The sequence below is a fragment of the Paralichthys olivaceus genome, chromosome 21 (assembly GCF_024713975.1).
Source record: "Paralichthys olivaceus isolate ysfri-2021 chromosome 21, ASM2471397v2, whole genome shotgun sequence".
Classification (NCBI taxonomy): Eukaryota; Metazoa; Chordata; class Actinopteri; order Pleuronectiformes; family Paralichthyidae; genus Paralichthys; species Paralichthys olivaceus.
Window position 1 is genome coordinate 14,900,232 of NC_091113.1, and position 22,535 is coordinate 14,922,766.

The 22,535-nt window shown below is 42.6% G+C and overlaps 3 protein-coding genes across 3 annotated transcripts; 1 reads left to right on the forward strand and 2 right to left on the reverse strand.

Annotated features, from left to right (window-relative positions):
• Window positions 1-1,737: 1,737 nt before the first annotated feature.
• Window positions 1,738-6,372, reverse strand: mrpl38 (mitochondrial ribosomal protein L38). The gene is made up of 9 exons (XM_069517569.1): window positions 6,198-6,372; window positions 5,451-5,639; window positions 5,214-5,345; window positions 4,920-5,122; window positions 4,080-4,152; window positions 3,900-3,945; window positions 3,155-3,313; window positions 2,100-2,236; window positions 1,738-1,971 (listed from the first exon to the last, which is right to left on the reverse strand). Exons 1-9 carry the CDS (start codon window positions 6,280-6,282, stop codon window positions 1,835-1,837), a joined length of 1,161 nt encoding a protein of 386 aa, XP_069373670.1. The 5' UTR covers window positions 6,283-6,372; the 3' UTR covers window positions 1,738-1,834.
• A 600-nt stretch (window positions 6,373-6,972) lies between these two features.
• trim65 (tripartite motif containing 65) lies at window positions 6,973-14,932 on the forward strand. The gene is made up of 8 exons (XM_069517568.1): window positions 6,973-7,097; window positions 8,294-8,745; window positions 8,861-8,956; window positions 10,237-10,467; window positions 11,238-11,406; window positions 11,508-11,597; window positions 11,824-12,041; window positions 12,969-14,932. Exons 2-8 carry the CDS (start codon window positions 8,314-8,316, stop codon window positions 13,275-13,277), a joined length of 1,545 nt encoding a protein of 514 aa, XP_069373669.1. The 5' UTR covers window positions 6,973-7,097; window positions 8,294-8,313; the 3' UTR covers window positions 13,278-14,932.
• wbp2 (WW domain binding protein 2) lies at window positions 14,880-20,967 on the reverse strand. Its single transcript, XM_020083315.2, has 8 exons — window positions 20,497-20,967; window positions 18,875-18,983; window positions 18,256-18,391; window positions 18,043-18,135; window positions 17,808-17,954; window positions 17,605-17,727; window positions 16,889-16,965; window positions 14,880-16,191 (listed from the first exon to the last, which is right to left on the reverse strand). Exons 1-8 carry the CDS (start codon window positions 20,553-20,555, stop codon window positions 16,144-16,146), a joined length of 792 nt encoding a protein of 263 aa, XP_019938874.1. The 5' UTR covers window positions 20,556-20,967; the 3' UTR covers window positions 14,880-16,143.
• Window positions 20,968-22,535: the final 1,568 nt, after the last annotated feature.

The following is a 22,535-nucleotide window of genomic DNA, read 5'->3' on the forward strand; positions in this document are numbered from 1 at the left end:
TGCTAGTAATGCTAGCACTAACTTAGCGTCACCGGCACGTCGCTAGCTTGCTATCTTGCAAGCTAAAGCAGTAAGTCTGTGAGTGCATGAAGTGTATATTATTTAAAACAGTACAATTCTATGAAGTAAATATTGAATATACACGTTGTTCACTTTACCTGTGACGCTTCACCTGAGCGAGCAGCTCCACTCGGCCCACCGCTGTCGGCCATCTTTGGCTTTGGCGCATGCGCGTTTGGAGAAATCGCGGTTCGATTACTTTTCCCTGTGACCTGCCTGTGACCTACGTGACGTCATTGGAGCAGTTTTCTCCTCTGCTATCTACTCTCACAGTTTTTAGATTCAGACTCACACAAAAACAATCCTAACCCGAACAATGTCTCACACTCACGTGCATGACTGCAGAATTTTGTGCACAACAATTGTTATTGACATACAAATGTTTAACATTACGAATATGAATATTTGAATCATGCACACATCTTGTTGATAGCTATCTTACTCCATATTTGTCCTGCATATTTATTCACATTAGAGTCCAACTGATTTAAATCGGCCAATGTGACGGCTTCACAGACATATCAGCGTTTATGTTTGCCAAAAAGCGAAGATATAAAACTTTTATTTTACAGGATAAACACTAAGGAAAATAATTATGGTTACATTTTGTGTAAACAAACACAATCACAATTTAACCCCTATTTATTTGGTAGTGTTTTCCTTCTATTCATAGTTGGTAAGATATCACATACGAATATGAATATTTCAATCATGCACACATCTTTTTGATAGCTATCTTACGCCATATTTTCACCAATCTGTTCAGCAGTGGCTGTGTCTATATTCCACAGATTAAGTGGAATCTTTGAAGTCATTAGCCTGTATCCTCTAGGAATAGTGAATATAGAACATTTCTGAATCATGACATTATAACTGCATCAAACTCTTTTAAAATTACTATTGACCAGCATGTCTTGCTTTTTTTCCACGCATCTGCCCCAGGAAGGCCTCTGGAGTGGAGGGCATTTCTGGGATTTTATTGAAATTGTGCAGTGAAGAGCTGGCAGAAACCTGGTGCCCCATTTACTAGAAGTCTCTTGACACACACTCAGTCCCCTCCATGTGGAAAAGACCCATTATTATTCCTGTGTCAGCGTTTGAAAAATGATGGCCTTAGTGAAAACAGAGGTCAGTTGTTTTTTAGATCCCTCTCAGACTTAACAAGTAGTGACATCTGGTGGTTTGTAAACCTTACAGCAGTCTATCAAGATTGGAGGCCAAAGCACAACCACAGATCAATAATTCAACAGTTTCAGTTGCATGAGTCCCAAGAACCCTACGTATCAGTTTTATTATACTTTTATCCAGGAGTGCTGCAACACATATGATGTTCTATAATTTCTGGAAATGTCCATCCATCACTGAGGGTCAAGGGGGGGGCTGGAGCCAATCCCAGCTGACAATGGGCTAGAGGCGGGGTCAGGTCACCAGTGTGTCACACAGCCAACATACAAAGACAAAAAACTATTCACACTCACGGTCAGAGAGTGCATGTCTTTGGACGGTTGCGTACTAGAGAAAAAACAGAGAATCAGGACTCAAACTGGGAACCTTCTCTCTGTAAGACGACACTGCTCACCACCATGCCATCACTAGGACAACTATCACTATATTCATTTGTATTAAACAGTACCAAAAACACAATATTCTTCACAGGGAAAAATCCTAGAACCTCAGAACAGTTGAAAAATGCTTTATTATTATTATTTTACATAAATATACCGAACATAACTCCACATTTGGAAGGAAATAGGCTGCATATGTGTTGTCATCATCAGTATATTCCATAGGTGTACTCCTTTCCATCCCTGTATCGGTCCAAGTAGCGCAGAGGTTGCCCCTGAGGGTATTTGACCTGTGGAGGGTGGTACACTGGAGGCCGGATGAACTCGAACACTGGCTCCTTCATGTCTGCAGGGAGCGAACAATACGTCACTATCAATATATAGTACAATAGTTTTTACTCCAAATCCTGGGGAACAGCAAAGAAGCGTACATCTGCCATGGACTACGGGACTACGTGCATTAGGATGACTCACTGAGTGTGTTGTGGAAGGTGTTGGTGACAGATTCATCCCACTGGCCCTGGAAGAACGCCAGGCCTGCAGGCGTCATGTTGTCCTGATGCTTTCTGTAGAAATCCACCGTCTTAAATGTTCGATCCACCAGAGAATAGCTGGCAAGGAGAGGCAATGCATACTAAGTGTATTGTTTCTATACAAGACATGAACTCACACACAAAAGAATGTCTGTTAAATTCACAGAGTTCCCCTCTCCATGGTAATAAAATCCTCCTCCCTGCAGCTTTATTTATTTATTCTTAACCTTACCACAAAGCTAAGCTAGAGGATTCCCCACACTCCTTGTCTTAAACTGCTTTCAGACATGCACTTAACTCCATATAATCTCCTGACTTTATCCAGATCCGTTTGTTTTTTCCTGCCCCCTTAGAAAAACTCTGGAGAATCTTCAAGTGAGCCCATAAGAGAATATACCAGGATAATATCCAGAGAGTCACCACCAGCAAGTGGGTGTGTTGATGACATTTATAACACGCAAAACTGAAAAAAACATTACAAATGTCTCCGGATGAAAAAGACGAGCCATGAACCTACCACCCAATTGTGCGGACATAAATGTTGAGCTAAGCTAAGAAGCTGCTGTCTATATTTAAAGCAAGAGCCCTCTGCAGCCACAGGTGGGGATTCATTCTGTTGGGCTCCATGTTAGTGATTAAATGGTTACGATGTCGAGAAAAACAAAGCCAATCTATCGGTTGAACCTCATCTGAGGACCTGATTCGGACAACTGAAGCTGTGACTATGAGTAGTTCCACACTAACCACAGGAGATCGTACCCACTCACCAAAGTTACACAAAGCAAGAAGAGACGTTCAGGGTGAGGAGTGGGAATGAAAGAGGAAACATTCTCTCTATTCCATCAAACTAGTTTTAGCTGCTATATCAAGGTAAAACAGTTTCATAGTGATGCTTCAATGGACACAGACATGAAAGTGAACCAAATATACGCAGATTATCTTATTTCAAACAATGCACACAAAAGGACAACATCTTCCTCTCAGTGTACTACTCACCACGGCGACGTCCTGACGTCCTCGCTGAAGTTGATGGGCCCCTCCTGCTTGAAGAGGACATAAATGTAGCGGTGGAAGCCCGTTCCTCTGGCAGGGAACGGTGGCAGGTAGTGGCACAGCTCCTCTCCAGCCTGCACTGCTCCGCCCGGGATGTTCCCCCTTCACACACGCAACCCAAACTTTTTAAATATCACCACATCTATCATAGAACCCCACATTGCCAATCATAGAAAAAGTGCTGCCCATAGATGAACTGTATGAATGTGTGTGTGTATGGGTGATTGTTAAAAAATAAAAAGTACTGCATTGCTCTTCAAGTGGTCATCAAGACTAGAAAAGCACTTTATAAATATAGACCATTTATGATCATTGTAACTGCTTCATGTTACAGCTATCTGTACATATGCCCTATGTGTCATTTTGTTTCTCTGCTTGTTTTCATTATTTCATAAAAAGAGAGGAAAAAAAGTACAAGATGGCAGCACCCATATCTAAGATATTTTGGCTTCATTTTCGTGCAACAGGAGGAAGTGGATCCACATCATCCATCTTTATATTCAGTGAATGCAACAGACATACAAGACCAGGGTCACATGACCAACCCAGGCATTGAAAGATCTGTGAAGTGGCATGTTGGAATACAACTATAGGTGAGGATGCAGAAATGTTGCTTCCAAAAAAAAGCCCTATTTTTAAGAAAGTTGACCCAAATCCTTGTGAATAAAACATGTCAGTAAATACTTACACGAGCCAATGGACGTATTCTGCCTCATTATCCAGAAGATGCTCATCTGAAAAAGTATATAGATCATTTATCACAGTCAGTAAATGCTGATAATCAATGAGGCAAGTAAGGCAGTAAAAAATGATTTTGTGTAACTGTGCCTCCCATGGAAGCTGATGTTATCATCTAAACCAGCCTGACCTGGACATGTGAGCAGAAGGGTCCACAGGGATCCTTCCTCCGCATCAAAGCTGATCTGAGGCGCAGATGCTGCCTAGATGGGGAAAAAAAGGAAGCAACAGAATCAGATCAAAACAGTCAAGGGAAACGTGAATATAATATACAATATACAATACAGATACAGAACCTAGAGAGGGAATATGTTAGAACAGGAAAAGGGACAGCTAAACTTCAGCTGGCCTTGACACTTAGGCTACATCCATACTACTACATTTTCTCATGACACCTGGCATCCACATTACAACAGAGTTTGGAAACTCTGCTGGTCCTGTTTTAGTTGGAAAATACTGGTGCAGGGTTTTAGTCTGAGTGGCAGAAAAAGAGATGTTTTATAACTATGAAGAAGAAACTGATAACCGCTTGCTGATTGGGTCTTTATGGTCAAGGAACTAGCCTCCACTGATTCTTCAGGCTTCTTTCACACGAGCCCCTTCCGAAAGAAAACAACCGGCATCAGCCACGGCTACCAGTGTCAAGCGCAGCATGGATAATCAATTACAAGCATCGCTGAACCTGTTGTCATTGATAACAGCTACTGTGCATTAATTCTGTATTTTACAATGATACAACTGCAACTACAACTGCACGCCCGTACCTTAATGTTAACATCGGCACAAGCATGCCCGGTGTTCACATGATATATGTTTTCAGGTGAGTTAGTATGGACGGGGATTAAACATGATACAGAGCAAAAATACTTTTGTGGACAGAGATTGGTTTACTTCGATATCGCCGTAGTATGGATGAAGCCTGAGACGTCCTTGATTCAAACATTATTTAAGTTTCAGTCCTCTGACATACTTCCGTTGGTGTCAGCCGATTCCCATAATGCACTTGGCTGCTGTTGTCTTGGCCATAGGAGATTTTGAGTGACACTTGAGGTAGAAAATAGGCCATGGGGAAGAGATCTCTGAAGACTCCGTAGTGTTCTGCCAGTCTCCGTATCTGAAATGGACCACCCCTCTTTTCCCAGATTTCCTGCACTCGATCCAGAGGGATCTTAACTGTGGTGGGTAAACAGAATAGAGAAAAGTTAACCAAATTTATTTACTTACTAATTCAAAACATAATTGGTGAGCATGCATGTGAGCTTACAAGTGCGCAGACGTGAAGATCTCTCCAGCTCAGCATTCTTTTTGTTGTCCTTGATCACCTGCCTTCGCTCCCTCACTTCTTTGATCCTGCTGGGTCGACAGAATGGAAAACCAATGTCCACTAGTTCTGCACCTGCAACCAAACAAAACTCCTTGACACTGTGAAGATGAAAAGGTTTGAATTGTCACAGACACCCCGGAGGAATCGCAGTCAACAGATGCCTCCTGGATTTCTCACCGTGATCAGGATCAGCTTTTTCAACGTGGGCCTTGTAAGTCTTCCACCAGACAGGTTTGTTCTTTGCCTCCTCAGCTTGTTTTAGGTAACGAGTGTAGCTGCGATACTTGTCTAACGACTCCAGGTTTTCAATGTCGATGTCTTCATGTGGCATCGGACCAAGTGGAGGTGTCCGTTTGCAAAGGAATGCTGTCATGTTGGAAACAGTTAGTTACATATCAAACTCCATTTGTCACATTTGTGTATTACCACCATAGTACTCCATTATAGAGATTTATATTCAAATTTAAAAGTATTTGTCTTAGTTCTTCTACACCCAGTTACAATGACAGTGGGCTTTATTATTTATTTAATCATTTTCTTGTTTCAGATTTATTTCTGTTCAAATTAAGCACATTTGTTAATGTATTTTTTTAATCTAAAGTTTATTTCATTTTCTGATTATATGTCTTTTCACAACCAAAAGCTAAAAATGTATTCTAATGTGTACGATAAATGATTTATGAGATGGACAATGATATCAAAGCTGCATCTCGTACCTTATCCTTGAGAAATATCAGTTTAGTATAATGGACACGTTAAATGTTTACATTTTCCTATGGAGTTTGGTGACAGCCTCCCTGCAGGACATGGCCGCATGTAACGGTGGAAAATGACATACACACACCTCACATGCAGAACTGAAGCCCGGGTGCGAACTCCCTGAAGTCAACCCCAGTGTAAATGAATCAAATAGTGTTACAATACCTGTTGTGACAAACGTCCTGGCATTATTGACCCCTAAATCTGTCCCGGTCCTTAGAGCAGTGGAGCAAACTGTGCGCAGCGCCATCTTGGACTGAGGGGTTTTTTTCCAGAATGTACGGTGGCCGACGGGAGTCAAACGAGTCCATTCACTTTGAACGGTTGTTGCGATTCTGACTGGCACTGATATTATTACGTTAAATAATATAGATATAATATATATTATAATGTTATTTTAACTTTCACCAGTGAAATCATATTGTCACACACATCGGATCACACATTTAGTTTTTATTTAGCGTTGACGTTTCTTCCTTATATTTTGTTTTGTTGTTATTATTTTATATTTTGTGTGCTCGTGGATCTATGTGCGTGATATTACTACAATGCTGCTGTAACACAGGAATTAATAAACTATTTCTATCCATCTAAGATTGTAAAATAACCAACATCAATAACTTCTTTATTTTTATTTACACATTTTTATTGAGAGTCATTCATATTTGATATTTGTCATCGTCATAGTCAAAATAGAAAAGTTAGAAAACCCTCACAGTACCTGGAAATGAGGGGAAAGAAGTCAAATTAGCTTGAATAAAAAAGGAATAAATAAATGTATAGGGAGAAGTTTGGTTCAAGGCATTTCATCCGCTTGTTTACTTCACGTGACACTGGTAAAAAAAGATGTCAACCCGATTGAATTGATTGAAATATCCAGGTTGTTCGGTGTTTTCACGTTTTTTCTGCCGCATCACGTGGTCGTATGCTTCCTGTGTGCTTTCTGTTTTCCGTGCTGTACGTGAATGCGCCATGTTTTTGCGTGTGTCGTCATCGGGGACTCTTCCTCTGACGGTCTTCATTCTCCTCAGTCAGATGCTCTGCGCCAATGAATCTCCTGACGTGGTAAGAGAACAATGTCCCGTGTGTGTCCGTGTCTTCGGCGAAGCTGTGCTGTAAGGGACTAAATGACGAGGCTGTCTGTGAGCCGCGGACCAGCGTCTGTCCCGGAGAGACCGAGCAAACATGAGCTGACCTGACTCCAGGCTAACGTTAGCTTCTGCCTCCACCCAACTTCATGTGTGTGGGAGCTACCGCTACGTTTAGCCACAGCTTTGTATTGGTGCTTTGTTATTAGAACAAAAAAATACAGCAAATTGTGTTTTTACTCCTTTTCTTTGCCTTTTTTTCCATTAACAATTACTACATACAAGCTTAGACTGTGACATTAACACCTTACTACTCAATAATACAAGTATTTAATAATAATAATAATAATAAGTGTATTATTAATACTTATAATCTCATATGCAATCTCTTACACTGTCTCATACTCTGCTCAAAATGTATATATACATATATTATATATATTTATAACATTTCACAATTGTAGTACTAATAAAATACTATCTTATCCAGAGATGTTGAGCAGTTCCAGGACATGATATACTGATGAGTTCAATAATTCCTTTATTACTACTCCTAATAATAATATTATTTAAAAAAAATAATGTTAATAACAATCATAATAAAAAAAATTTTAAAAAAGCATTTTATTAATGGGTCATTTTCAAGGACACCTTACAGATATGACAACAATCACAAACAGCAAAATATCAAGATGTGTTCCCTGATGTGCTCCTCTGGGCCAATAGCAGCATAACTAAGAGCTGGTGCGAGACAGACCTGAGCCGTCTCTAACCATAAGCTTTGTCAAAAGTGAAGGCTCGTGTAGGGCATGGTTAGACAGAATAAACAAGGTGGGTTCTGAGGCAGGATTTGAAGGAGGGGGGAGAAATTCACAGTCACCGGTGGCTTGTGGGAAAAAGTGTCAGAGACGAGGGGCTGTACAGCTGAAGGCTGCAGACCCCAGACAGGATAAGTGGGCAGGAAGAGCAGTGAGGAGGAAAATCTGAAACTCTTGTAGCCGGTGCAATTCTTGACAGGTTGCCAGTGTGGTTGTTTGTGGTGATGTGTTCTGGAGATGATCTGGGTAGCTGCATTACAGACCAGCTGTAGTTTATAGAGAAGGGGATGACCGAAAAGAAGAGAGTTGATTACACATCATGACCAGCTTCTTTATGTTTCCTCTTTTCTCACAGAGGTGTCAGCTCGTTCTTCGATGATGGAGTCCCAGAATTCAAACCTGAACTGTGCCATATGCCTGGAGCGTTTCGGGATCCCTGTGACCATCCCCTGCGGACACACCTTCTGTCAGAAGTGCATAACCACCCACTGGGACACCAAAAGCAAGGCCAACATCGGACCTAAGTGCCCCATTTGCAACCATGAGTTTGTCACCAGGCCCACCCTCAAGCGTAACGTGTCCCTGTCGGTCCTGACCGAGGCTGCGAACAGTGGCGGCCCGTCCTGCAGGGAGTTACTCATGAGGGGAAACGAAGGGTTCAGAGCCATGCTGCTGTGTGATCGCCATAAAAAGCCTCTGGTTTATTATTGCAGGCAGGATAAAATGTCTGTGTGCTGCGAGTGTGGTATTGCAGAATGTGCGGCTCATGAGAAGGTCTTGTTGGAGGCAGAAAGGGAAAATCAAGAGGTATAGTAACACAATGGCAACACGTTGCTGCGAGTGAAGTAAATATTCAGTCCAGTTGTAAAACTGATGCTAACTATTTAAAGCCCTTTATCTCAGTCTGATGTTTTCTTTACAGCTGCTGCTGGAGAGGAAGAATAAGGAAGTGGGGAAACTCATTGAAGAGACACAGAACCGTATAAAGGACTTGACTGAGAACATCGATCAAGCAAAGGTCAGCTCTACATACAAGCCTGTCTTTATGACCCTGTTCTGACCTGGTAGTAACACCCGTCCTCAGTGAGCCAATCACATGTTGTCAGCGCTAAGTTCAGGTATGAACGCTCCCAAATGCGTCCTGAGATCCGATCACTCAGACTACATTCTTTTAGCTGTGTGAGAGCAAATGCATCCTGAAGGAGCAGCTACAGTTAAAACGTATTTTTCAGTCTTAGATCCAGAGAAATGTATTATTCCAAGAGGGTCAATTCATTACACTGTCTACAACAATTATAAGAATAAATATGTTACTCGCCACAATCAGACATCAACATGCCAGTGACCAGTGCACAAATCAACAAAATCAACAACAACAATCACCAACTTAAAGAATTTAGTAGCCTGATAGCAGAAGGAATGAAGAGTAATGATTAGTTTTAAGAGCCGGCAGCCTGAGGGTACGACAGAAAATTCCCTCCAGAGTCCATGATTATGACGGCTTATGATTCCTTTTACTTTCTGGACCACCCAATTCTTCCAGAGGGAGCACAGGTCTTTTTGCTGGACTCCAATGATCTCGGAGCACCTTAACAATATGTTTGGCACAGTTTTTTTCCCAAGACTTTGTGAGAACCTTTCATGAAACTTCAGTCAGTCCCCCCCTGACTCCACTTACTCTCTTTCTCTCTCACTTGTGCCGACATACACACAAACATTGTCATCAAAGTCGGACACATCTCTGAACTCAAACTAGGTTTAAACAACATCAATTTGGTCTCAGCAAACATTTTAATACCAGGTGTAAAGACACGTAGTTAACACTTACCATGTGATCAAAAGGCTTTACTATGCTTTGAACACACTGGCTTAATCAATGTCTGCAAGGCCAAAGAGAGGGGGAGGTTTACAGAGGAAGAAAAGAAGAGAAAGAAATGCACAGTCATTTTGGTTCTTATTTTTATACCAATAATCTCACAGAAAAATCTGCTTCACCCCTCAGAGTTCAGATGAAGTTGAAAATCCAGGCTCATTTTCAAGCAGTATAAACTCTCAACTATCACTCCCTGCGGCTGCCTCATAGTTTAAATTTAATGGAAATCAGGCCATTGATTAACTCCTTGCATGCACACATCAGTGAATTTGCAACAAATGTTCTGGTATTAGCTGACAAAGCTGCAGCTCCAAAACCAGCTCTGATCTATTATTTGTAGTTAGATAAAAGGAAATATTCACCCTCCACATGTTTCCAAATATTTAACAGAGCAGATGTGTGATTCTGTTTTTCGCCTCCAACAGGTGACTCTTCAACAGACTTCGACCTGGGTCAATGTCAAGTTCTCCACCCTGATAAAAATCCTGGCTGAGAAGCAAGAGGCCACAGAGCTTTTCATCGATGAGCAGAGAGAGGCCGCCATCACTGAGGCAGAGGCGCGGTTGGCTGAACTGGAGGAGCATTCCCACAGACTCAAAGAGAGCCAGGACCGGATAGCAGCTGTAAACAACCTCTCTGATACGGAGCTCATCAAGGTTTGTTTCTGCAAAAACTGAGAATTGAATCAGTGTGCAAACTGACTAGACTGCGTGCTGTTGTTTCTTTTATAGCTGCATTCAGACATGCACTGAACTCCAGAGATCCTCCGTAGTTAGTGTATGTGTGAATGCAAATGGCAGAGTGAGAGCCTCCAGAGTTTCTGCAGACTTTCTGCAACTGCCCCCCTTGGTTGATGATGCTTCTAACACGCAACTAACATGAAAAAACAAAAAATGAAAAACAAATATCTCTGGCTGAAAAATCAGAGCCATACAGGTAGATGACACAGACGAAGATGTTAAGAGAGTTTGTGGTGATCCGGGTTGATGCCGTTGTCGACGTGCTTTAAACAAAATCATGTGGTCTCTGCAGCAGAATGAATACGTTATGACCTGCCTCTGCTTGCTGCACCTCCCCTCACCTGAATCTGAGGATTTTTTGTGAAAGCGCCTGAGCAGAGAACCTTGCGCTGCGTTGTGCATGTGTGATTCTGTGTCTTGTTGATGTAGGTAAAACCGATGTGTGGGTAGTGCTGGGGCAAGTAAAGGCCGTATATGACCAAGCTAGAGCAAACAAACAAATTAAGTAAGAGAGTTTTATTGTTTTACTGTTGTGCAGACCCTAAATACAATCACAGTGCAGCACAGTACAAAGTCTAGACATACTGTATATCCTGACATCTTATCTCCTAGTTTTGCTTTGTGGCTTTTCAGAAAGTAAAAGTCATGGAGCTCCTCTTTGAATTGTTCTCTATATCTCTCCACAGGAATCCATGCTGATAGAAGTCCCACGTTTTAAGGTTATCCCCACAGATGTAACACCCAACCTTCAAGATCGATTGAACGGCGTCACCGACATCCTGTCCCGCGTCTCGAAGCTGGTGTCTGAGGACCTGGAGAAAGCAGTGAGCACCGCAGTGGCTCAGGAGAAAGATGGTAACCTGCCTTTTCATTGAGGGAGGGAGTTAGCTTCATTTACCAGCAGTTTATTCTTCAGTTTTAGCTCTTGTGTTCTCATTCTCATCACTGGTCGCCAGGTTCTCCTCAGGATAAGAGGCCTGTCGGAGCTGTGGTTCCCAGTCCAGCTGCTCCGTGCCACCCTGGTGGGAAGGAAGGCCTCAGCGCTTGTAAGTCTTATCTGATATTTTTTGTTCAAACTGTTGACCCTCTTACAAGTCATTTGCAAAAGTTTGGCAGTGAAACAAGCTTCTGGCTTTGGATTTAGTAACAAGTCGTTAAAAATAAGCAAAGGTCACACTGTGTCCTCATTTTGCTCCTCCTGAGATAAGAGGTTGGATAAGAAGTATCTTTGGATTTTGTTAGATCTCAGTCTGTACTTTTTTGTCATTACAGACCGATGCGCTCTGACCTTTGACCCCCGCACGGCCAACGGGCACCTGTTTCTGTCTCAGGAGAACCGGAGGGCGGAGCACCTGACCTCTGGGCCCCGGCCCGTGCCGGTTCACGAGTCCCGCTTCGATCACACCTGGCAGGTGCTCTGCTTTCAGGGCTTCACCCACGGGCAGCACTACTGGGAACTGGAGGTGTCCAAGCCCTGGGCCTACCTCGGGGTAAAGACATATTCTTTGCCGACTTACTGTATTGTTTGTGAACTGTTTTAGAGCGGATCATTAATACTGGGACTGAAACTCAGGAAATCACTGAACACAGTATCTGAACATCACATTCACTAACTAACATTTGCAGCAGTGGAAACACAACTGAGAGTCTACACATGCTAGCAGCTCTGTGAGGCTTTACTGGGGTGGGGAGGTGTTTTGAGCTCAGTGGTACAATGTTTCCCAATTTACAACTATTGTGTAGGATGTCTGACACTTTGTTCAGACATTCTTGGTCCCTGGAGAAATAATTCTACCAACTAGAATGACACTCAGTAGAGCACATGTTTCCACCAAGGCCCAACATTCCCCTTTTGAAACTACATTCTAATTATCTAGATCCATCCCGTAAACATGACAATATTCTCTGAGAAATCAAAAGTGTTGAAAAATGCCTCATCTCACAGTTTTAGATCCAGCCCTGATCCTGACCCCACACCCTCCACCAAGTGTAATCCTGTAAACTAACAAATACAGATATAAACTGTATCTCCTTGGCGGAGGTAGCTAGAACCTGACAAGTAAAATTTGGCCGATATGAGCGTTTCACAGACTCGTCGTAATCAGCGTTTGTTTGCAGATATGAATACTTTAATTTTTCAGTATAAACAATGAAGAAAATGTGCATTTGAGTTTACATTTTATGTAAAAATAAAATGTTTGTTTTCTTAATTCAAGACATGTTAGAATCGCTGCTAATCTCCGTTTTCTAATAAATATATTGGGCAATAAATATTTTAATCCCCATATCGGGATTAGCATCCAAAAATCCACATTGATTGTCCTCTACTAGTGACGTAAGTGATGAAGTGTTCGGAACTTGGAGCATGTGCCACCCTGCTCACAACTCACCCTCATCCTCCCCCCGTCTCTCATCAGGTGACGTACGAGGCCATCCCCAGGAAGGAGAAAGGCAAGCGGTGCATGGTGGGTATGAACGAACTTTCCTGGAGCCTGCAGCTTGACGAGCATCAGCTCAGCGCCTGGCACAACAGCCGGAAGGAGACCCTGACGGGCCACTCACAGCACAGACGCATCGGCATGCTGCTGGACTACGAGGCAGGGACGCTCACCTACTACGGTGACGGGCAGACCAGGCTGCACGCCTTCCACTGTGCCTTCACCAAGGAGCTGTTCCCCGCCTGCTGGATAGGAGAGGGGGTCAGCATCACCCTGTGCTCCACATGAGCGTAAATGTACAGAGACGTGAAGACGAGAGCTCAGTGATAAGAAGCACTATCAAACAAAGCCACTAGCTCACTCTACAGAGAGGATCACTGTTAACCATTTAGTTTCTTCACGGTGACTGCCTTCATACATTGTTTTCAGCAGAAGAAGTGACTGTGAGGAGTTTTCTCCCCCCAAACTCTAAAGGCCCACAGGGTTTTAGTCTAACTACAGCACTACTTCATTCTTAGTTTTTTTCTTCATAGCATGTAGGTAATAAGTCCCAGGTTTAGATAGATGTCTACTCTCAGGTAGAGAAGAAGCATCTCCTTCACTCAGTGAGTCAGATCACTGGACATTGAGTTTAATCTAGAACAAAGGACTCTATTACTGGGGTTGGGAAAGACATACACACTGCGCACATACATGAGTCAGCGCAGCAAAGCAAGTATTAGAAAAATAAAAGGCCATTTTTGTAATGCTATGAGAAGCCATCTGTTCAAACTATCATCCAAGCTGTCTGAAAATCTGAAGGTTTTACTGGTACTTCATTTTATTTTGAAACGTCTTATTTTTAAAGTTCAGGTCAATAATGTTGTGATATTACAAGAATAAACATGTAATTGAGGAGGAAGGCATAATGTTACAAGGATATAGTCATATTATAAAAACAAGGATTTAAAAATCCAAAAATCTTGAGCTTATCTCACAATTTTTCAAAAAAACTACTGACAAACAACTTCCTCCAAGTCTGTGTGGTTCATTCTTTGGAACAGGCAAAATTCCTTGCGCGATCTATTCAAACTCCTGATGAGCGAAAAGATTTTGTTAATTGGGAAATCTATACTAAAGTATGACTTAATGCAGGCTAAAATTACAACTTTATTCTTGTAATATCAGATTGTATTTCCTCTCTACATTGCTGTAATATTTATTGTCGTGCACTCATCGAAAGCAGTCATTCAGATTTTTTTTCTTATCGTTTCATCTCTTGGCAGAATTCAGGCAACGTAAAGATGTGAGCCAGTTTATATTATAATGGAGTCAGTGCGTACAGGACAACAACGCTAGAGATCCTGCTTCATTTAAGTTTCCAGTCAAACTACAATCTCCTCTCTGTAGGTGATGTAAGAGAAACCAAAATGCATAGAACTGTACATCTTTACTGTAAATGTTAAGCAGCATTGTGTTGGGATCTGATCATTAATGCACAAAGTAATTGCCCTGCCTGAACTGTGTGAAACCTGTGATGCTGATTTGAGTGGTGATGAAATCTGCTGTTTTAACAGAGTCTTGTTTTTAAAAATGGGGAGCACATAGAAAGCCTAGCTGTGACTTTTGCACTGTAAAGGTACTAGAGGCTCAGGACGTCCTGCACCATACGTTAAGAAACTGCTGTGGATTTGCACAAGTTGCTGAAAGTGCAGACGGGGACTACTGACTCTGAGGAGGAGTAAAAAAATAAAAAAGCACATTTCCGAGCCGATTTGGCCGAATGACATTAAAACATATGTCCTCCTGCTGACTCTGGAACATGTTACATATGCTCGTGCACTAAAGTGGAACACCATCAGCGTGTGATAGCAGTTGTCGGTGTAGAAACAAAGACAAAAGACAGCTGTGTTCCACATGAATCAAGATCCATTTAATAAAATGCAATCCAATGCACACATTCATCAGTTGAGGTCATGCTTTTTCTTATTTAAGCCATTTTACATGAATTATTCAATAAATTAGTTTGAAATAAATACAGAGGTTTATTATTATTTTACACACAGCCATGACAGAGCGAACAGGGGCCCGATGCATAGCATTCTGAAAGTGCAAATAATCAGCCACGGATGTGCCACAGATACAGTTTATAGATTAATGACCACAGAGGGAGGAAGAGTCGACGCTCAGAGATCGGGCTGACCTCAAATGTTTTCGCAACCACAGAAAGAATAAACCTCCTCTGATGGTCCTGTTAGGATGGTGAAAACGCATGTTAGACGAATGAGAGGTGAAGCAGGTTGGCGGTGAGTCTGACAAAACAGGAAGTGATATCACTGGGTGACTGTTCTGCTCTTGCACATTAGAAATAATCCCTCCTGGCGGTTTGTCCCTCCCGGTCCTGGCCGCCCTCGCTCTCTGCTCTAATCCAGGATCAGATCTTCAATGCTCTAATCTGTGTGGCTACTCTCATCCACTAAAACACATCAAAGTGGACCAGGTCGCCTTGCGAGCCGCTGGCTTTACAAACACTAGTTTTTCATCTAGGTTAGTGTTCTTGAGAAAAATATCTCATTTTTAAAAGTCTACATATTAAAAGCCTGTACACACAAATGATAGAAAAATAAAAGACTGCATTCAGCTTGCCTCTGGCTAGGTTAGCAAAGAAACATCATTCGGTTGAGTTTAGTTCAATAAACAGTCAGAGAAGATTCAAAATGAGCTGAATCCAGAGTTTAGAGTGGCGGAATGATTCTTGTGACACTTACAAGGCAATAAATGCTAAAATAGCAGGTCAGGTCACAAAGTGTTTCTCGACTACATTGAAAAAAGTCGCAAAATCCAGACCGTCTTTGGCCTGAACAAACTTCTACTGGTCTCTCTCAGAGTGCTACTAATACTTGTCCCAATCTCCATCAAGTAAAGGTGCTTCTGAGAAGAAAGAAGCTCATGAATAAATCTAAATTATTAAGGAATGTGAAAGGTTTCGGCTCAGGTGAGAAAAGCAATGGAATGAGAAATGGGTAAGACCAAAGACGATGAATTGAAAGGGGAGTAGGAAGACGAGAGAGGATGTTTAAAAATTTTACTTCGGCCTTTTTGATGCCAAGTTAATAGAAGAGGAACCAAGAGAAGGAGAAATGAGAAACAGAACTGAGGGTGGGATCAAGCAGGTCTACTGGTTCTTCTTGTCCTCTGGGGGGGAGTACGGAGGGGGCTTATCCTACGGAGAGAAGACAACAGAAGCTCAGAATAAGCCACTGTGTGCATGTTTAAAGAGCTTTTCACACACACGTCACAACAGACAGCGTGAAAACAAATGGTAGCTTTGTTTTTGCTCTGGAGTTGCTTTGTCCAGGTGATGAAATTTCTATTCTTGGTTTTCATCAAAAAATACCGTAGCGCAAATGCTAAATAACAATAAAAAGATATTGTGTTACTGGTGAAATATGAAGGACCCAATGGGTGGATCCTTATTGGGTCAACCTATCCCAGGATTCATTGGGCGCCAGAGTTGATGCCAACTGGCCTTGAGGCTGCAGCAGCAGATCAAAATCGCTAACAATGCTACGCTAAGGGCAGGAAAGACTGGTGTCACAAATGGAAAATCCTCAGGCATACACATTCTACAATGGCCACGTCTTCATAGACCAAAACTATTAAGGAGGTCACCCCTGAATTGAGCCAAAGCAAATAAAAATGTTGCTGTGTGTGACGATGGGAAATTGTCTTAATGGGGAATAAAGGCACATTTATAGTCCTTCAAATTGCCTTAACTTCAAATTACATGAGTCAAAAACCCACAGCCTCTGGTTAAAAGATGAACAACACTTATTTACTCATGTTTGACCTTTGTTAAAAAGCCAATATGTCTTAGAACTGGTGGATAAATCAGTCAAGAGCGAAGGAGGAAAACTTACATGTGGCAGGTACACATGTGTCGGAGGCAGCGTGGCACTGCTGGCGCTCGCTGCTGCCTCTGCTGCTTTAGCCTCCGCTAGGAAAACACAAGGACAGAGAGAGAGAGAAGGGAGAGGGGTTTTAATTAAACATAATCTTACCTTAATCAAGCCTGAAATGCCATGGGTGGCACAGACAGATGGAATGAGGAGTGAAGACAAAATGAGAGCGAGGGGGGGCATAGCAGTCAACAGAGGAGAGAGAGAGAGAGAAATAAACTGGCGATTTTGTGGATTCTAATGAAACTTACAGTGCGGAGGGAGGAATCATCTTACTACGTTTTTTAAAAATGGAAACTAAAAGAGGTGCATATTTATTAGTTGGGCACAGTGATTCTTTTTAAAACAATGTCACAGTATTGATAAGAATTTGAGAAATAAAATGTTTGACTCAAGGTCCACTTACAAGCTTTTTCTGGGGTTTTCATTTTGCATTTATATTTTATTTAGCACTATAGGTGCTATAGAAACAAAGATGATTTTTATTGTATCATTTCAACAGCTAAAGATATTAAAATATTGCCTAAAAGTAAATCATTGCAAGAAAAATTAAGCCCAGAGTTTAAACTCTTCTAAATTACCTATAGTAACTAATTTTTCATTTTGATTCAGTCTGACCAGTGCAGTGACTCCCTAATAGGCCTGGAGCTGAGTTAAGATCAGTCAGAGCCACTCACCTGCTGCTGAGGAAGGAAGGTCTGGGTCATGAGGCGGCTGCTGGCCCAGATGAGCAGAATATGGGGGTGGAGGTATGTAGGCGGCAGACGCATCAAACGCTGGAGGACTGGGGTAGAATCCACCTGAGCAGCACCGACACAGAAATGAGATTTAGCAGGGGGGCTGTGAATACATGGAGATCTGCATTAATAACAGCTTCTACCTGGAGGAGGAGGGTTGGGGTAGGAGTAACCAGGTGGAGGTGCAGATGGGTACATCCCGTTAGCAGGGGGAGGAGGGCAGGCGTAGGCACCGTTGGCCATGTAGGGACATCCACCGAACTCAGGAGTCACTGGCTGACCTCTGGATGCTGGGACACACGTGACACGAGGAGACGTCAAGTGAAGAAACAACAGAAGAGAATACCACAGAAGTGTATGATGCTGTTCGAGTCGTACCCTGAGCTGCCACCTGCAGCATGTACTGGCCAAACTCTATTGCTCCTCCAGCAGCAAAGACAAACTTGAAAGTAGCACTGCCCTCCCAGCCACCTGTAAGTAAAACAATAATACAATAAGGAATCGATTGTGTGAACTCAACAAACTAACAGTCACAGAACAGGGTATGTTAACGCAGCACTATAACCTAGATTACACAACTCATATACCCACCTCCTGGCTCTGCGCTGACAGTGCCCTTAATGTAATTGGCTCCTAGGACGGGTTGCTTGACCTCGCAGCCCTTCATTAGGTAGAAGGGCATCATAAAAGACTGCAGAGCATCACGACCTTTAGCCACAAAGATCATCTGAGGGGAAACAAGTGGAAAATCATCTCAACGTTCACATGAATTCAAAACGCAGCCTCAACCCTCCCCTACCTCAACCACTGCAGGTTGTTACCAAGGAGAATATGTTGTCTATTTGTTTGTTGCTCTGGCCCCAGGTCTTTCTCACAACAACTCCTTCCATTCCCCCCTTCTCGTCTAAAAACTAAAGAGGACCAAGCTTTCTCTGTTGCTCAGGAATAGTCTCCACTCCCACTATATATTATTTTAAATCTAATCTCTAAGTCTCTCTTTTCATCTCATTAACTTTTATCTTATGTGTGTTCTATTGCATCTTCCAACCACACTGTTTTTACTTTCTATTTATCCATTGTTTTTCCTTTGCCATGTTTGTAAAGGATTTTGTCTCAACTCCTTTTGTTTGTGCTACATTATATATAGAAAAATTGGATTTGACTGAACTTGATTAAACACAGAATAAGACATCTGGCTCTTGTCTCTCACCCTGTATGGAGTTAGGAAGATGCTGCCCTTCTTGCTCTTCCTGAAGGCTTCTGGCAGCCTGTCCGCGTCACAGAAAACCAGCTCCACATTGTCGTAGTTCATCAACACGCTGAGGACGGAAATGGACACAAGAACACAAGACACTTTGATTTTTTTCCCAAGAGGTTAAATAAATTATGATATTTCTATTACATTGCATTTGCAGTGAACAAAAAAGATTGGGGTTTATGTTTGATTTCTAATTCTACGCTAATGAGATCAATTGTGAAACTGTCCTGTCACTAAACCTGGCCTATCACTTACTGCCAGTAAACAGTATAAGGATTAGGTTTACATGCTATCCAGTGACAGAGCTACCTACTGGTTCTGGGTCAGCTGTAACAGGTTTATTTTGCCCTCGAGTATGTTCTGGAAGAACCTGACACTTTAATGTATCGTGTAAACTGCAGTGACCCAGTCAATTCCCGACAGTTTGTTGTGGTGATTTTGTTGGTACTGCAAAAGCATGAACAACTAGTGCTAGCATCCACTGTTATTTATGATTATTGATATTACGTCCTGACTCTCAGACGTTTGCACTTAGCTCTGCAAGCACTCAACTCTGTCTTCTCCTCTGCTCATTTTGTTTTGTTTTATGTCATCACCGTCTGACATCAGAGTTGTTTACATGTGCCTGAATTGTTCTCACATACTTTGTTCATAATGGTCGTGTGGTTTTTTGAATGGGCATCTGATGCGTTTAGGTTTCATTTGTACCTGCATCACAAGACACTCTCATCGAAAAAAAAGCTTATTTATCCGTCCTTCTTTAATGTTGCATTTGATATGGTGTTGGTGCTTTATTATAATTTTTGTTGGAGGCATTTATTGCACTTGTGTCTGTCCTGGGAGCAAGATCCCTCACATGAGAGTCTCTGAGGTGTCTGTGTTTTGATCCCTGGTTTCTCAGGTTAAGGGAAGAGGATGTTGAGGCAAAACGTGATTTGAGAATATGGGTTGTACAAATAACATTTTATTAGATATAAATATTAAACTTTACTTTGTTTATAACAGTTTCAGCACATTTTGATACCAGATCATATTTTGAATGATCACAATTGTCGTGAAACAAAATCGTTTCATCTCTAATGTAAATGAACACAACAGAAGAGGCCGAGGTGAGACATTAAACATCGCAGCAATACACACTGAGACATTCTTATGATCGAGTAACAGAAATCCACTAGGAAGTTTAAATCAGACATTTATGCAATGGTGGGAAACCTGGTGATATAACAAGTTGAAGGCCATGTTTGAGTCCCACACCCGGTTCTGACTGGAGAAACGGTGTCACATAGAATGTAGCCCCACTTTAGATTTAATATCCTCTCCTACGATATTGCCCTCGTTGATTCGACTTGTACGTGACAAGCAATAAAAGCACCAGCCTTAAATGGACTGTGGTGTCTTTAGCTAACTGCCATCGCGCTGTGTGTGTCGGTAAACGCTGCTGTAAATATCTATCGATGAGTGACATGTGGACTGTCTTCACTTTGTTGTGACGTCCTCGGTGTAAGAACCTGTCGGGCTGTGGTTAAACGTTAGCCGCTAGCTAGCCCCCTCGCAGCCGCAGCTAACGTTACCTCTCACTGTTGTTGATGATGACTCCGCCGGACTCCGACTGGTTCTGGTTCAGACTCATGGCGACGGCCCTCCCTCCGCGCTCTCCGCAGACGTGAAAGAGAAATGCAAGCGACGGGGTTCGAGTTCCCTGTGTGGTGAACCGTGTGTGCAGGCCTGCGTGCTGCTGCCTCCTCCGGGGCCTGTGGATTTCAACATTCGCTTCGTTACCTCACTGAGGGACACGCCCTCCGCGCAGTCCCCCCCCCAGAAGCAATCTTGCAATACGCCAGTCCTGATTGGCCGGCAGACCTGTCTGTCACTAGAGGAGGGACTTCCTCCTACTATAATACACCAGATATCACGTCATCGCCTCAGTGTCGAACCTCTTGGATGCTACCTCTAGGTTGACAGGTGTAGCTAACAGGCTAGCACATGGTTCACAGAGCGAGCTAACCACTCGATCGAGCAGCGCTACCTGAACGCTGCATAGCTTCCCGAGTTTATCAGCTAGCCACCATATTAGCTACTTCCCGCCTCCAACTTGAACGGAAGAGATGGCAACCACGTACCCTGCTCATTCCCTCACCACGGACAAGAGCAAGCTACTTCCGAGGCTGTCCAAATGCCCGAGAATCGCTAGCATCCCATGGCGCCTGTGATCACCGTGCACGCCTTTCCAAACTAGCTTGTCAGCGGCGGATCCCATGATGGGGGCTGCCCCTCGTCCCCAGGGAAACACCGGCTAGCGGTAGCCACCGTGCAGAAACGCCCACCCTGGGAGCTAAGCGAAAGAGGCGCTTCTTCCGGTGAGGGAGGACGGTTTCAGCCAGACAACTGTTTCCCTCCCCGCGGAACATGTTCTGTTCCATGGGGCATGTTCCAGACCCCGCAACAGGAAGATCCGCGCCGCAGGGAGCTCTGCGGAGCCGCAGCCGAGTGTTCCCCAAAGCACACAAACCTGTTCCCAAACACACACCAGACCCCTTCCCCCTCTGTGAAATGTTCAATTCAAAATCACATGCGGTGCTCATCCAACTTGTTCATGAAGAGCATGCTAAACAACAAACATTAAAGATGATGACGGAGGAAAAGCATGGGGCATCTGAGTGGGTGATTAAAACTGACCAGGGGCTACAGGCCGTGGCAATGTATATAGACGATTGGTTGATAGTGGCACAGTCGCTATAAATGTATTATAATGTGCTGATGTGACATGCAGCTGCATAATGAGAGAAGTCCCCGTGTCAGTATTTCTAAATGCCTGTCTGGTGTTTTTAGGTTTCTGTTAGATATGTTCACCATCGTAATTCCTATGATCACTATCTTCGCCTGCAACCATAGACTGTATATAAAGAACCTGCAACACACACAAGTTCTTTGGCTGTTTCAAAAACTTCAGCCCACACAACTATAATGTGAATTTTCTGCTTGCGAGTGCATATGTCAAACACATCTTCACCATCCCTCAGACTGAAAATATCTAGGTTTTGATTTTGGAACATTTTGGTTTTGCTGAAAAATAAGTCAATATTATTCAAATGAATAAAAAGAATTTAAACTCTCACTCCACCAGAATCAAGGTACATGGTCGTCTTGCTGATCATTATCAACTGAAAACATCCACAGGTCAAAGGGGGCAGCCCTTTCATGCAGAATACACATTACCCTTGGAGCAAGCAGTATGCAGGAAAGATAGAAGAGCATTGTACACCAATAATATTTTGGTATATATTGCTAACCCTTTTAGATGTTCTTGACATATATGGCACATATTCAGGTTTAAACAAATCCAATATACAAAAACACAAATGTTATTGTTTAATATAGCCCATCATCTGAGCTTAAGCAAAAAGCTATCAAATACAAAGTGACATGTCAAGGAAAAATGATGAAATCATTACCAAGAATGTCTACCTTACTAAGACTGTCTGTCCCTACCAGGTATGGTCCCTGCCTATCAATACCAGGAATGGAACAAGCAAATCTTTAGTTTCACAGTGGAAGCCGCTTATAATGATCACACTGATCACTATAAGTGGTTGATCACTATAAATGAATT